This window comes from Misgurnus anguillicaudatus, chromosome 10, assembly GCF_027580225.2.
Source record: "Misgurnus anguillicaudatus chromosome 10, ASM2758022v2, whole genome shotgun sequence".
NCBI classification, from domain to species: domain Eukaryota; kingdom Metazoa; phylum Chordata; class Actinopteri; order Cypriniformes; family Cobitidae; genus Misgurnus; species Misgurnus anguillicaudatus.
In genome coordinates, this window is record NC_073346.2 from 13,950,309 (window position 1) to 13,967,281 (window position 16,973).

The 16,973-nt window shown below is 37.3% G+C and overlaps 1 protein-coding gene across 2 annotated transcripts; it reads left to right on the top strand.

The window, feature by feature from the left end:
* The first annotated feature begins 165 nt into the window (after positions 1 to 165).
* Positions 166 to 15,719, top strand: grhl2a (grainyhead-like transcription factor 2a). 2 transcript variants are annotated; one of them, XM_073871914.1, is made up of 16 exons: positions 166 to 215; positions 5,190 to 5,376; positions 5,461 to 5,519; positions 5,605 to 5,944; positions 6,076 to 6,134; positions 7,396 to 7,552; positions 7,669 to 7,780; positions 8,579 to 8,673; positions 11,763 to 11,921; positions 12,137 to 12,218; positions 12,454 to 12,590; positions 13,545 to 13,597; positions 13,931 to 14,013; positions 14,548 to 14,633; positions 14,763 to 14,827; positions 15,012 to 15,719. In XM_073871914.1, exons 1-16 carry the CDS (start codon positions 211 to 213, stop codon positions 15,124 to 15,126), a joined length of 1,794 nt encoding a protein of 597 aa, XP_073728015.1. In that variant the 5' UTR covers positions 166 to 210; the 3' UTR covers positions 15,127 to 15,719. The 2 variants fall into 2 exon arrangements, with proteins under 2 accessions (XP_073728015.1, XP_055067694.2); XM_055211719.2 differs by lacking the exon at positions 166 to 215 and adding an exon at positions 3,585 to 3,824.
* Positions 15,720 to 16,973: the final 1,254 nt, after the last annotated feature.

Here is a 16,973-nt window from a genome sequence, read left to right on the forward strand (position 1 = left end):
GATATGAAAAGAGTCAAAGTTATCGGGGGTTAAGGGAACTACTCATGTTAAATTAAAGTAATAAACCAATGTAGAGAACTGAACACAGCATGGTACTGAGCATTAGTTTTGTGTAGGCTAAATATGTTTACATTTTGCATTATTCCTTCTGTTCTTCACGTTTACAGTGCTATGAAATCAGCTGAGGTAGAACCTTAGAAGTAAGTTTTGATGAGGTATGTCATATTTGTGCACTGAATAAAAAAAAGAAAAAATAGGTCTACAGAAATTGTTCAATTAATTGAATTAGAAACACTAAAAAATGACTTTCTTTTTTTTCGTGTTTTCAGTACAAATATTAAAAAATTCTTAAAACAGGATTCATTTCGACCTAAGAAAATAAGTCTTGTTTTTAGACCAAAAATATCAAATTCGTGGCTAAAACAAGCAAAAATCTTAGCCCTTTTTTTTTTTAAGCACAAATTCACTTCAGTTTAATATTTTTTGTCTTAGGGGATTTTGCTTATGAAGAAAATGCATCTTGATTTAAGAATTTTTAGATATTTGTAGGCCCCTACTGAAAACAAGATACTAAGTAAGAAAGTCGTTTTTGCAGAAAATGTTTTGTCCCCATTTTTTATTCATAACAACAACAAATGAGATTTTAATGATATTTTGACCATTGAACTAGGAAATCATTTAAAAATATCTGGTCACCTTACTTTAAACCCTTAAAAGAAGTTAATTCATCCTTCACCGAGATAATCCAAACGGCTCCAATCGGTTAATAAAGGTCTTCTGCAGATAATCAATGTGATTGTATAATGAAAATAACCATATTTCAAACTTTATAAACACTAATAACTCCGGAAACTACACAATATTTGACGCAATTCACACAAGCGTTTTAGCGTAGTGAGCGTTTGTTGTCATGGGAACGTTGCGCAGTGACTCTCGTGAATCGCAGTCAAAATGGCGTCGATACCACAGTGGTCGATACCAAATTTAGTTATTATATCAAGTTTAAAATCTCAATATTTTTCAAATATTTTCGCATCTATTACCCGCAAGAGACCTTAAGTTTATTAACCCCTTCGAAGGATAATTTTTTTTTTAATTCAGAAGTTGTTCCCTGATCACTGTTTTCTCCCATTATAAAGCTTGGGCGTGCAAGGACATTTACTAAAATAACTCCAAATGTGTTTGTCTGAAAGATGATGGACATGTATCACGGATTGCTTGAGAGTGAGTAAATCATGGCGTAATTTTGATATTTGTATTCCTTTATACGTTAAGACAAATGCAGATACGTACAGAAACTTGCTTTCAAAATTCAAATTGGGTAAAATACCAATTGTAGTACAAACTTTAGCCACAAGATGACAGCATATTCATAGTAATTTGTAGAAAAAGGCTTGCTTTAACAAACAGGTTGTGAGAAACTCCTAAAGCTTAACATAAACATAACATTACAATGTTTATTGTAAAAAAAAAAAGTGAGACCAAACCAAGTGTTTTAGACAAAAGACGAAGTCTAAAAAAAATCTTTGTTAAAAAAAATCACTGCAAAGGAGCAAACATTTTTTAAAATGATTTAAAATGTGAGTTTAATATCCAGCGACTACCTGCACACACATTTAGGACTCCCAAACAGTGTTTTGTTTTGGAGGTCCAGCCCAGCCCAGGGGCTTCAGAGAGGAAATCTTACACATGTCTAACACTCTCAGGGGTACACTGGGGCAACTCTATATTCCCTGTCATTGTGGCTGTGAAAGATTAGATGATAAGTTGAGGGGGGGAATGAAATTTCCACCTCGACCCACCACAAAAGCAGCATTTCTCAAGTGTGTACCAAAACTATTGTGAAAGTACAGAGAATGCCATGCTGGCTGGCACACCTTTAAAACATATAGAGGGTGCTTGCTGTCGCTCTTCTCGTTTTATAGGTTTCAGTAGACTGGGGCTGGTCTTGTTCTCATGCTCGGGATAAAGATGACATCATGTGAATCATGTGAGTCAGCACAATTAGTTGCCTGAAATGTTCCCATCAAATTAAAAGCAATGGATTATATATGAAAGGAACGGTGAGCATTCAATACCAGTAAACGTCTCAACAAAGGTGGTGCATGAGAAAGAAGTAGGCTACCTAATAATTAACAGAAATAAACCATGTGAAATTATCAAAGGGCAACTTTCTACAGATGTCTTAAGTGACTTGTACAACAGGTAAAATGTGTCGATTCAGTGTGTGTGTGTGTGTGTGTGTGTGTGTGTGTATAAATTACTATCACATTTTGATAACAAAGCAGAATCGTTACCTGTCAGACAGGTAAAAGCTGAAGCTCTTCTCCAGGTCTAAACGGGTAATTTGTCTTTTGAGGACGTTTTTTTAATGTGTGACACGCCTCTTGTGAAATGTCCCATGAAGTGCGATAAGGATGCAGATATTATTCTTCATAAGAAAACAAAACCAGCATTTCACAACCGAAATTTGTTACAATCTAAATCATTTCAGATTGATAACCTGTAGTATTTGATCCTGCGTCTCATTTTTTATGTATACCCTAAAGAAACTCAAGTTTGCTGCTCAGCTTGCGAACCCACTGATCTGAATGAGTTATATGTTACTGGAGCAAATGATGAAATGTTATTTTTTATCACTCAGGTGTGAGTTTCTGTTCCCATGACTGATAACTGCAGGTCATTATAGTATGATTTCACCTGACCGCTCGATAGGCTTGTTGTGACATGCACACATTAGCATGACAGATCGTGACAATATAAGTTAAAAGCAGTGTATTTAGGTGATGTTACACAAGTCTGCTCATAAAAAGCATAAAAGTTGATCTGAGACCATCCAAATGCCAGATCCAAGCAAAAAGAAGAGCACATCTGAAGCTTTTAAAATGGTGCCACACCTGTTAGTCTAACAGAGGCTTTTATTTGCAGCTCTCACAAACAAATAGTAGTCTCCTGGTTAACAATAGCTGTATTTGGATAAGCATAGACAGGCGGCTAAAAGTGAACAAACATCTCTTTCCCAAACAAGTAAAGCATAATCTTTAAAATTCAATGGAAACAATTGAGAAGTCGTGGTTGGTTATTCTCCTGGTCATGAACAGGACACAGTAGATAGATTAAACCTTTCTGCCAGCTGCTAGTGTGTGTAACAAACCTAAAAAAAATATCTTTATAGTATATTAAAGCTGTACATTTATATCTGTATCTGTGTTTCCTAGGAGCACAATTCATTAGTGAGGGCACGTATTTAATATTGGCTTTCATTGCTGTTTAAATGTAGTAAACTTGTCAAATAATCTGATCAACAAAAAGTCACACCTCGTTGCACAATCAGTAAACGTCCACGATTCACTGCCTATGTGTTTTTCTTTTTAATTATTTTAATAGGTGTGTTCGGCTGCGCAGACCGCTCCGCCTCTGATGTCACACGTCGATTTGTCTGCGCAGCGCCGCATCAAGCCGAACACGCCTAATAACAGCAAGCATGCCTGTAGCGTTCACGCCCACCATTTGCTCTGCAACCAATCAGCACGTTCGTATCCAAACGACCGCGCTGCGATTGGCTGCCTCGTCCCCTCCTTCAGGTAATGAGAGCTCACCTTTACCTGCTTACAATAACAGTCGCCGTGCCGACTTTGCAGACCGAGCAGAGTTTTCCGCTTCATCTTGAAGTTTTGGCGGAGGATGCGGTAATGAGAGTCGGATGCCAGAAGTTGTTTGACCTGTAGTCCGAGTTTTCCTCCAACTGCTCCTCACAACCACACCGACCTGAAAGTCCAGTTGGGCTGCGACAGGCCAGTGCTGCACATGGCTCAGGAGGAGAATAAGTGAGAATGAAAACATTAACGCTGTTTTGAGGAAAAAAATTAATGTGTAACTTAATAACACTGCACTGAGGTATCAAACTTATACGTTTTATAATCTGACGTCATATTTTCAATTTATCGGTAAAAATATTGATTATTGTGAGTAAATGTTTCAGCATGAATTGACTATGGTTTTACCACAGTACCTATAGTTTAATTATTGTATTTTTTTAGTAAGAACCGTAGTTAGCACAAATGTACAGTTGTCTTACCATAGTAACCATATAGTTTAACCATTATAGGCTATTTGTAGTAAACAAAATATAACAAATGCCATAAACGATTATTATTATATTATACATTTCTCAGTTATTTTGCTACATTATAACATAAACAATTATAAAGGAAAAAATTTGTTTAATTTTTTTAATACACCTCTTAAAACCATGATTTTATTACAGTAACCATAGTTTAACCATAGTTGGTATTGGTAGTAAAACCATAAAATCACTACAGTAAACACAGGTAATGCATTACCTATCAGTCATCCAAAATAGTTACTGCACTTTTACTATAATAAAACCATGGTTATCTATTTCTATGTGAACTGAATATATATTGCAATTTGAGAGAATGACTGATAGATCACCTGTGCGCGCGCGTGTGTGTGTGTTCGTGCGCGCGCGTGTGTGTTTGTTTGCTGTGTATATATAAGTGAATATAACGGTGGGTTTGGGCAGGTGGCTTATATTAGCCAACATCCTTGTACAGCCCCTCCCATGCAGTCCTTCCTCACTGTAGTATCCATATCCAGCAGGATATAGGCCATTGTCCGAGAGCTAAAGCAATTGTGTGGAAAATGTAAAAGGATAGTGCTGGGAATTTCAGGTGTATGCTGCAACTCTTTGTAAAACTTTATGAACCCCGAGGTATAAAGAGAGGTGCTATTATTGGGCCGAGAGATGTTGTTTACATTGTGGTATTTTTTTGCCTGTACTTCAAATTGTCTGATGCGTTTTTACTAATTATTGTTATACATGTGTAGACATTTCTACCTAATTTAGAAGCAATTTATGTTTTTTAACTAAATTAGTTTGAATTAATAATTTCTTAAGGTTTTCTTGTAGATAACTCCTGTTATTTACATTATACTGTATGCTTTTACTGAATGTGACCCAGTCGTAATTTTTACTGTTGTTTACAGTACACAAAATCACCCTATATAAAGAACATCCTGTAAAAATATAACCTTGATATATTTAATATTAACTGAGTAAGGTGAGGTCAAAGATTGTAATCAAACTTATACACACATTAAACCTGTGGGTTCCTCATTATTTAGCCCAATTTTTAAACAGCCATATCTTTTGTCACCTTTAACAGTAAGCGCCTGGTGGTGGTGGTCCCTAATGAGATGTCTATTCCATCACGCCGTGCCTTCACCAGTGAAGATGAGGCCTGGAAGTCTTACCTGGAGAACCCACTAACCGCTGCCACTAAAGCCATGATGAGCATCAATGGAGATGAGGACAGTGTTGCTGCCCTGGGACTCCTCTATGACTACTATAAGGTTAGGAATAGAAATGCATCATAATTATTGCCTAGTGGCTGTTATAGGGCTTACATCTTTAAGTTCATTTAACCCATCTCTTAGGTGCCTAAAGAGAAAAGGCTCCTACCAGTTCCCAAACTTCCAGAAGATCACGATAAGAGGTCAGTTCAACATACAGTACATTCTCATTATTTAAAACTTATTTTTTTAGCTTGAACTTGAATAGAAATATCTTTAATTTAAGAGGATTGGTCAGGATGACCTTGAGGCCCCAGACTGTCGTACACAAATCCTGAAATCGCTTCCGGTCAACCTGTCTCTAAACACTGACTCTCACGGTGCAGAAAGTAAACAAGACCTGTTCGGTTCAGCGGTCGAGGGAGGTGTTGTGGCCACAGTCAAAGCTGAGGTTTATGCTCAGGCATTCACCGGCCATCACCAACAGCATGGGCTTCAATATCAACGCATGTCCTACCACCAGACTTTGCAGGAGGCGGCGAGTGTCAGCCATGATGGCTACATGAAGGATGACCAGTGCAGTACACCAGATAGCACCTTTGAGGACTCCTATCCTGAGGAGACTATGGTGAGCTGTATGACAAAAATTAAGCATTTTCTGGAAGTTGTAGCTATGGGTTAATGTATAGTGTGAAGATGTTATGGAGTTTAGTTTGTTTTACACTTCTATATCTAAAACTGTTTTTTTTTTTTTTTTAGAAATATAGGGTGCCCACCACACTAGGGGCCCAAGATTACAGCCAGGAGCATTCAGGCTTGTAAGTACACCACATAAACTACATATCTCCAGTTTTGAACGCATGTCAAACTGAAGCTGCGTCTCATTTTGATGGCTGCAACCTCCAGAGGTCAAATTTGTCGGCTGCATACGTCATCAAGGTCAATTTTTCCGGTCTTCAAAGTAAAAATTTAACTTTAACAGTGATTATGTCTTCCAAGGAATAGGTGTTTTTCTTAAAATAAGAGAAGCCCAATGACTTATGCGGCCAACAAATGGAACTTCAGAAGGATGTAGCAGACACAGCTAAACTGAGTCTATGCGGCGGTTTCCCGGACTGGGCCTTTTATTAGGCCATTTAGTTGGTTTTTACAAACAAACCTTTCAAAAAACAATACTGGTGTGCATCTTGAGACAAAACAATGACCCTGATATATGTTAAGATATGTTAGTGCAAGGTGTTTTGAAATTAAAGCAGCTCAAACATGCAATTTAGTCTGGGACTAGTGTAAGCCCTGTCCGAGAAACCGTCCCAGCGTTGGGTGAAAAATAGACAATTTGTTGTTTAACCTATACTGGGTTTTTGACCCCAACGCTGGGTTAAAAATAACCCAGCAATATTTAAAGGGTATCAAATCCCAATCATTTTGAACAGAATTGTAGACCTACCTGCCACAATTATAGGATCTGTGAATAGCAGCGACCTGGAAAACATTAAAAAATTATTCAAATGAATTTAAATGAAACCTGAGGCATTACTGCAGAGAATATATTGCGTGACTTAATAAAAATGCATTTACACATTCAAAATGAAAAGTACTTAATTTAATTGAATGAATTCTTCTAATATTTGATTTTCACCTACAGTAAGGTCATTCAATGTTAAAACATAACAACCATACAATTCATATTCATCCAAATATGAAGCATAAGTAAGAAATTATTGACAGTGGGCCATTGAATTATAAGAAAATAATGCACACGTCGTGCCGTTACACCGCGGGTGTGCATTATTTTCAAATTATTCCGCTTGTACCGCGGTTACCACAAACATTGCTCTGGTGCCTATTTTAAGACATTTGAAAAGTGTTTATCGGTTATCAAAAAATAATGCATACCCATGGAACATTTCTGAACCAATCAGAATACAGAATTCAACACACCCGTGGTATAACATTAAACAAAATCAGTTTTGTACAAGAAATGCACGCTGTTGAAACTTACTATGCTGCACTCATGACAAAGTCCGTTTCTTTCTATTTTGATATTTATTTGCACAACCGTGTTTCTTCCTCCTTCAGAGAGATGTTCCAGTACACAATCGAAGCCAGTCGCTCGGTCCGTGAGAAGGCCGGCGAGGGGCCGATGATCTATCTGAACAAGGGCCAGTTTTATGGCATCACTCTCAGCGAGACCGGGGCGAATAAGGGCCTCCGTCATCCCATCAGTAAAGTGCGGGTGAGTACTGCTGTTGCCGTGACAACCACTCAGCGCTTTCTCTTGCGTGTTTGATATTAAGGATCAGTATCAAGCACATCATCGTAACTCTCTCTCTCTCTCTTTCTTTGGCTCAGAGCGTAGTGATGGTGGTGTTTGGACAGGATAAGTGTCGAGATGAACAGTTGAAGCACTGGAACTATTGGCATAACCGCCAGCACACGGCCAAGCAAAGAGTCCTTGACATAGGTGAGATGCTTCACCCAAAACCAAACTGCTCATGGATATCATGATCGGACGAATATCCAAAATAGATAAAATAGAGTTATTATTTTTCATAGTTTTGGTGTGCTATTATTATGTTTCACTCCAATATCTTTCTGGATACCTCATTTGCTTTATTCGAGGTTTGTCCCAGGAAAGGGGTCTGCAACTTTAGCACAACGCTCAGGGCAAATGACTCCATCATAACTCCCTGTCAGGAACAATGGGGGTCAGGTTAAAGACAGGGGCGTTTTGACACCTGGGGACCACTGTGATGGTCTTCTCCATGGCAGCTGGCAGACTGGAATGGTCTGGGCATGATTTTGGAGCATAGAAACATAATCTGCTGATCCCGATGTTATCCTGATTTGAATAACAGTATCCAGGGATTTTTCGTAGCGCCTGAGGCTGAAGATCAGGATTTGAATAGAAGCGTTAACCGTTGGGGGGAGCATGCGGGCTTGGGAAAGGGTCTTGCTCTTTTGTAAACGAAGGCTTGAATAACATCTGCCATACATTTAAGTGGTGTTGTATTTACACAGCAGGCAGGTACCATGTCATAGACATAAATGCCTGGGAATTTGAGGTGTAAACACATCTCGCTGTTTGTTTAAATGTCTCTTAATATAACCTGAAGAGCATTCTTTGCATATAATATACATATTTATTACTCTGATTGAAGACTATTTCCCACATTGCCCTTACATTCTTTACTATTTCTCTTTTGGGAGATTATGATCAGAAAATAATTATACTGATATTATTTCCCCCCCTCCCATCTAGCCGACTATAAAGAGAGCTTCAACACCATCGGGAACATTGAAGAAATCGCTTACAATGCTGTTTCTTTCACCTGGGATGTCAATGAGGAGGCAAAGGTAAGACTTTTTGAGTTGTTGTTTTTTTGCACACTAACCAGTGACAGCCGTGGATGTGGTGTGCGGGTCAGACGGAGGATTATTATTCTTCCCTGCAGCATCCTATTCACTGTCAAGAGGATTTTGCATCTTGGGTTTAGTGCTTAACAGACTTTCTTTAAGTGCGCACTTAAGGGAGGAGATCCACCCATTCTTTACGGTCAATATTTGTCTTTCAAATTGATGCCCTCAAAGAGTTTAAGCTTTTGAAGTCGTCTGATGTGTTGTTTTATAGCAAGAAGAAAACGCATCAACTGGTTGCTTTATGGTGACTGTATAATATTTGCATTTAGCCTGATCAATTCAATTAGTACTAGTTTGGATATTTATTAATGACACATGCTTTGCCCAATCTTTTTGAGGTGTAGAAGTCTCTTTTTTGTTTTGATATTTGTTTGTTTTCTACTTAATCGTCCTACATAATGAAAATACCAATATGACCTTGAATATATCAAGTACGATGATGTCAAAGATCGAAAACTATGTAAAAAATCAAACTTTAATGCTCCTAATCTCATCTTTACATTTTAAGACTTTAGCCTGGATTTCACATGTGATTGATGGTACGGTAGGACATTGCAATATTTCAGCGTCGATTGCTTTTTGTTTGAATAGACATTTGCGCAGACGCGCCCACATGCATGCGCATACGGACGAACCCACGCTAGAAAGTTTTGTTTTGAATGAGCATGTCGTTGCTAACTGAATTCTGTCAAAAATGATCATGTGATCCTGAGAAAGCAAGCGGTTCTCATAACATTTAACACAACAAGCTGCTGTATGAAACAACAGCTACAGGCACAGACATGAAGGCAGGGGAGACCGTCAGTGGGAAACTATTTTCACCTCGGGCTGAAAGATTTGCCACCTTTCATCTTTCAACAGTCGATTTTCCAGTGTCTCTTGATATTTTGGCATGAGACAGGTTTCAGTTGGGAATATTTCAAATCAATTCAGTTTTGCTTACTATTTGAATAAACCACACACGAGTGGATACTGAAATAGAGGTTATGTGGTTTGGTTCAGTAGATTGACTACTCAAATGTCAAAATTAATGCGTGTAACTTTTTGTAGGCATAGAAGCTGCATGGGCGCTTTAAAATGTGAGTTTAAGAAATTAAGTGTGGCATAATATAATTGTGACTCTGGACCACAAAACCAGTCATAAGTTGCACAGGTATATTTGTCGCAATAGCCAACAATACATTGTATGGGTCAATTATTGATTATTTTTAATGCCAAAAATCATTAGGAAGTTCATCTTCCATGAAGATATTTTGTATATTTTTTTCTGTAAATATATAAAAAAATTATTTATCATTAATAATGTGTTGCTAAGGACTTCATTTGGACTTTAAAGGTGTTTTTCTCAATAGTTAGATTTTTTGCACCCTCAGATTTTCAAATATCTCTTTTCTCGAGGGCGCACGATGTGAAGTTCGTCACAACATGTATGTAACCCGTCATGTGTGGTTCATAATTTCAAAATATGTGTTCTGCACGTTATCCTATGTGCATCACGTGTCTTGTCAAGATGAGTGCCTGCTGCAGATGCATCTAAAGGGTTTATGATACAGAGACGGTCGCATTTGCCAGTTCCTCACATAATCTCATGCGTAATCAAAGTTTAGTGTTAAGGGAGTGTCTTGCGTGTATTTTGTGAATGTGAGCGTCTCTTTTATCATGAACGGTTTTGGCGCGTGTGCAGCGGGCACTTATTTTGACAAGACATGTGATGCACATGGTTCACATGACGCAACAAACATATTTTGAAAACACCAGCAACACACATGACACTTCGAACACACATATTTTGAATTTGCGCCCCTCGGAAGAGCATCCGCCACTGCTAACAAATCATACGTCATTGGAAAGCTTATTTAATTTAAAAAATTGGCCCTTATAGTTTTGTGGTCCAGGGTCGCAATTATAGTTTTATATGTTTATGTAAGTCGACTTTTAGAGCATTACATTAGGAACGCAAAGATCATGGGTTTGATCCACAGGGAAAACCCATATTGATAAAAAAAACTATAGATTGAATAATTTTGCACTATAATTCACTTTGGATAAGATCTTCTGAAATGCCAAAGTCAAGCTATCGACTACACTGCAAAAAATGATTTTCAAGAAAAAAATTCGTAGTATTTTTGTCTTGTTTTCAGTACAAATAACTAAAAATTCTTAAATTAAGATGCTTTTTCTCGATGAGCAAAACGACCCAAGAAAATAAGAATTTTTTAGACAAAAAATATCAAATTTAAGTGATTTTGTGCATAAAATAAGCAAAAAATATGCCAATGGGGTAAGCTAATTTTTCTTTAATTTTTCTTGAATTTAGTGTTTAAGAAAAATGTTCAACATGTTTTTGCTTACCCCATTGGCAGATTTTTTTGCTTGTTTTCTGCACAAAATCACTTAAATTTGATATTTGTGGTCTAAAAACTAGACTTATTTTCTTGGGTCGTTTTGCTCATCAAGAAAAAGCATCTTAATTTAAGATTTTTTTTATATTTTTACTGAAAACGGGACAGAAGTACTAAGATATTTTTTTCTTGAAAATAATTTTTTTGCAGTGTAAGAAAAATGTTTTTAAAGCTTTTATACACTACTAATGGTTTATAGTCTGCATAACAAATTGGGTAAGAGGAAGTTTTTTAACTAAAAAAAAACTCTGCTTTATTAGAAAAATGATAGGATGTCATGCCAGCAAGCAATAATCCTGCTATTTGCTTTGAAAAAACGTACTGTCCAGTTTTTTCTTTATTTTTTCCGTGTTCAAAAAGACTAAAATAAATCAATGCAACAGGTATTGTATGTTTCGTTGATCTTTTCATAGTTGTGCATCCATGTTGTATGTATAGGATGACCTGCAGCTATGTAAAATCATTCGTATACAGGTATTAGAGCAGCTTAAAGGAAAAATGGCTCCTGGCTGTCCTGTCAGGAGATGATAATAAATGACTGTCTGACCATACTTGACCTTTCAGGGTTAGGGTTAGGAAATGCACGTTTTGACAAGCAGATTTATGTGTGTTTCCTTTTTACAGGTTTTCATTACGGCAAACTGTCTGAGCACAGATTTCTCCTCGCAGAAGGGGGTCAAAGGTCTTCCGCTTATGATCCAGATCGACACCTACAGTTATAATAACCGAAGTAACAGACCCATCCATAGAGCCTGCGCCCAAATCAAAGTCTTCTGTGACAAGGTATGTGCACTGTTTATGTGTATGTGGGTTATAGAGTGACATCTGCATTATTTAATCTGTTTTTTTTTAAAGCACCTTTTATAATAAGCAATTTCTTGTGTGGATGGATTTGATACCTCTCACTGTTTATGGTTACTGTTCTGATCCATTTTTGTTCTGAATCCAAAAAGGTGTTCACACATGTTAACATGGCCTCTGTTTTACCATTTGACAAGGGGGCTGAGCGAAAAATACGTGATGAGGAGAAAAAGCAGCTCCGTAAGAAGGTCAAAGGTCAAACTGTTGGTGGTCATGATGGTGAGTGCTTTGCCAGCCAACCATACAAATTTGAATGTGCAGGTGCTATTATGCTTGTGTGATAAATTGTTCGTGAAGAAAATATATGAAGTCACTCAGGCTATAAATCATCTTCTTATTGCATTACAAGTTGTACAATCATGATGACATGTTTTGGCACAAGCATCCAATGAAAATGTGTTATTCGCTGTGAATCACTTTGGTGAGTTTGAGTCTTCGTTGATCTTTCTTTTAGGTAAGAGAGGAAGTTTCACAGCGTTACCTCAGAAGAAGTCAGATATTACGTTTTTCAAAACCATGTCGGACCTGGAGTCTCAGCCGGTCCTCTTCATCCCTGATGTTCATTTGAACAACCTCCAGAGATCCGGTCAGGTGAGAAGACATGCAGAGTTGGATCAGTTTTGGCATTGATGTGTAATGCTCAGATTAGGAGTGGCACCTTAGTAATAGTTAAGATCAGAGGTGTCAATGTAATGTGTTAAAGCTCACAGAATACACCCAGTTTCTGCTTATCTCATGTTAATCTTGAGTACCTATAGAGTTGTATTAAATACTTTATAAATCCATTTAGTTTGATCAGATTTATAAAAGAAAGATCAGCTGTACCGGTTCTTTCCGAATAAACCCGAGCTCCTGGGGGCGTACCGCGGGGCGGAGCAAGTCACGAGCCAGATTGCCAACAAAACACAGACATTTGATGCAGTTTTACTTACCGCCTGTGACTCATGACCCAGTTGGGACCACCACAATCTTATCAACACACTTCTTCGGTGACATTGATTGCGTGTCATCTCTTGGTTGGTGTGTGTGTGCGCTATTCCAGTTAAAATGCCCATATAAGGACTTCCACTGTACTTTCTGCACTAAAATTGCCCATAAAAGAAATAAAGCAAGATTGTTACGTATGAATCTTTTATGTTTGAAAAAAAACATTCCCTGGCGAAGTGCATTCGGTATCGAAATACTCTGTCCAACTGCTTTTTTGCCTATATATAGCATGAGGAATCCAATCTTAAACTGTGTTAATAAGTCAGAGAAATACCTTTACACCTCACCTTTAAAGGGATAGTTTACTTCAAATGAACTGCATTGTCTGTAGTAAGTTGCTGCATCGGGGGTTGTCACAGACATGCAAAACAGGAATGTCACCATATAAACTTCCTTATAAAAAGCAATGCCATTTTGAGGTCACTGATGTTTGTGCACATACCGCAGATGCACCTGGTATGCACAACCTATGGCCAACATCAAGCAGGAAGAGTCTTAGTACAGCATCTGTGTGATTTTAAGCCTTTTGAAATGTTTTCATGCTCTCTCCGTGTGCAGGTGTTCAGTTTTGGTGTTGAAGAAATGGAGGGTGACGGGTCAGCGTGTCTGCCGTAAGTTTAATAAACTTTATGCCCAGCTGCACCACTTCCCGAACCCCAGCCAGCTCCTTGTTACCTGTCTGCCATCATTGGACAAACTGATCAATCCAGGTGTGCCCGACCTCAGCAGTCACAACAACAATAATCAGACACACCTGGACCAATCAGTCCGTCCAACAATGGCAGACAGGAAACGAGGAGCTGGCTGAATAAACTCGTAGATTAAATATAGTATTTCATTAATCAACAAATCAATGTTGTTTCAATCTAGTGTATTGCTTATGATGTTGGCACCACATTTTTTATTAAAACGCAACCCTTATTTTTCGGCTTGTTTCTTGTTAGGGTGGGAATGAAAAGGTCGTATAGATCTTCAGAGGATGATAATTGTTCTCCACCTGCCAAATTTGCCAGAGATGAAAAGAGAGGTATGCATCTCATGCATGGACATTTTATTTAAGGTCCAATCAGACTCAAGAGCTTTAATGCCTTGATAAAAATCACTGCATATTAAAATATTAAAGACACGGATGTTTCTTTAATAAAAAAATTTAGTTCACCCAAAAATGAAAATTCTGTCATCATTTACTCACCCTCATGCTGTTTTAAACCTGTATGAGTTTTTTTATTCTGTTAAACACAAAAAATTGATAAATTATGATAAGCACACATTTGACGGTACGCATTGACTTCCATTTGCATTTCTTATATCATAATAAACAAACTCATACAGGTTTACAACAACATGCGGGTGAGTAAATGATGACAGAATTGTCTGTTGACAATTCAACTGAAATAATAAGGAGCATACAAATAACAGCTCAGTGAAAAGGCCTTGCTGTGCTTTATAATGGTTTAATCATAGCTGTTGTGTTTATTCATATTGAATATTACTAATGGACACAGAATCCGTCCTATTCTTGTGTATTAATGCTTTTTTGTGATGCGTTATGCATTTGCAGTCCTGCTGTATGTGAGGAGGGAGGCTGATGAGGTTTTCGATGCACTAATGCTTAAGTCTCCAACACTGAAGAGTTTGCTTGAGGCAGTAAGTACACCGTGAAATAAATAAGCTGATAATCAGAGATGCTTGTCAAATAGCTTCTCATTAAACCACCGTTTAAATGTACGGTCGGTCTGATGCAGTAGGTAACACCAATTGTTTTTTGTTATCAAGATATCGGGTAAATATTCGGTTCCTGTGGAAAAGATGACTAAAATCTACAAGAAAAGCCGAAAAGGGTAAGTTCTCAAAATGGATTGTTTTGTTTATTTTATACATTTGATAACATAGATGTAGGCTGGCTACGATTGTATGTATATAATTTTGCCTACTGATTGGGCACAGGGGAAGGCATTCAATGTTTCACCATGCATACTAATGGAGGTTTCCTCTCTCTGTTTCTCTTTTATTCACTATTACTAGGATCCTAGTCAACATGGATGACAACATAATTGCGCACTATTGCAACGAGGACACGTTTATCCTGGCCATCGAAAACCACGCTGAGTGTTTCCGGGTCACTCTCACCGAAATATAAATGTCATTGCTCTTCACGTTGTTTTATTGGGATGAAATGGGACCCTTAAGCATCACATCACTCATTCTGCATATCAGTGACTCTGCGTATGATCTCTGTATTCATGGAAAGAAAAAATGCCTTTGGAATATATTTACTTGGGATATGCACTTCGATGGACATGTTGGTACAATCTGAACTATATATAAAACAAAGCACTATAACATGCCAGTCAATTTTCAATTTTATGCTTATCGTATGCTGTCTCCCCCTTGTGGCCAACAAGATGAAGATTATACAGGGAATCCAGTGTAAATTACTTTAACATTGCTCAGTTGCCCAAAGATCGTAAGATCACACTCTTATATTGTCAATTATAACCCGATGTAATAGTTTACATTTAAAACTGTCCCAAATGTAGCTGAAAGTTCATGACACAGGCATACCCATTTTTACCTGACGTGTTATAAGAAATGCATGTATAGTTTACATTCAGTATGTTTTTTTTATTGTGTTGTGTGTTAATGTTTTGATGTCTTTTTAAAAACATCATTTGTAAATATTTTGTATGCCTTTATTTTATCTGCTGAATAAACTCGCAAGTATCATCACTATTTGGCATTTAATTTAATTAATTAATATTACGATGTAGACTGTTCAGGTAGATTCTAGATTAAAAAGTTGTAAAGACACAAATTGCATAATTTTTGCAGCAAGAGAGAACCAAAAAGTTTAGATGTCCTTCGCTGAAGTGAAGTTTTGGTTATTCATTACATCACTGTTCATAATAAGTGGATTAACATGTGACAATTAAGATAATGTAATAATTTCGTCCCACATGAAAAAATACTGTGGTATACTTTATTTGAAGTTTATTTAACCAAGTTCAGGAGGAGCATGGTCATGTAATCCAACCAATCAGCGTGAAGAGGTGTCTATATATAGCCGTCCCGCACCTCTGTCCCGTGACAGTTTTGCGGCATTCCCTCCTCCACCCCATCGCCTCACTCTCAAATTTCGAGTTCGGTGCCCTACCCTCGGACAGCACGCCAAATATGCTTTATCTCATTATTGATTACATGTTAATGTGAACTTGTGAATTCAGGGTTCAGAAAGATTCAAATACATATTATCTAGAAATGTTTTACAGTTTACTAGTAAATATAAAAAGTATACTATATTAAAGTATATTTACTAGTTTTTAGTTAATACTACAGAATACTATATATTAACAGCATCTACTATAATTATAATTGTAGTAATAATTGAGTGTGGTTATAATTGACTAAGATACTGCATAATACCACAGTTTAGGTAAGGCCCTCAACAATTGCACGAAATTTGGGATTATTCGACTCTTTAAGTTATGCTTTGAATCACATATCGGTCAGATACATTTGGCCTCTTCCAACAGCGTTATATTGTTTATTTACGTCTCTCGCTTAATGTTAATATGAAGAAACCATTATTCATGGATTCATAACCTCCAAAATGAACTACTGTAACTTACCTGCCAAAGTTATTAATCACCTCCAAATGGTACAAAATTCTGGTGCTAGCCTTACATATAACAATAAAATCTGCAAGCCAGCACAATTTTTCGCCAACTTTAAAGAGGACATATCATGAAAATATGACCTTTTCCATGTTAAAGTGTTATAATTGGTTCCCCAGTACTTCTATTAACCTAGAAAATGTGAAAAAGATCAACTCAGTTACTTAGTTTTGGTAAACCATTCTCTGCAAGCATGTGAAAAAAATAGGTCATTGAAATTTGGCTCCACTTGTGATGTCAGAAGGGGATAATACCGCCCCTGAATATGCACTACCCAATTACAGCGCTGCCATTTATTGCAGAGATCAGCTCA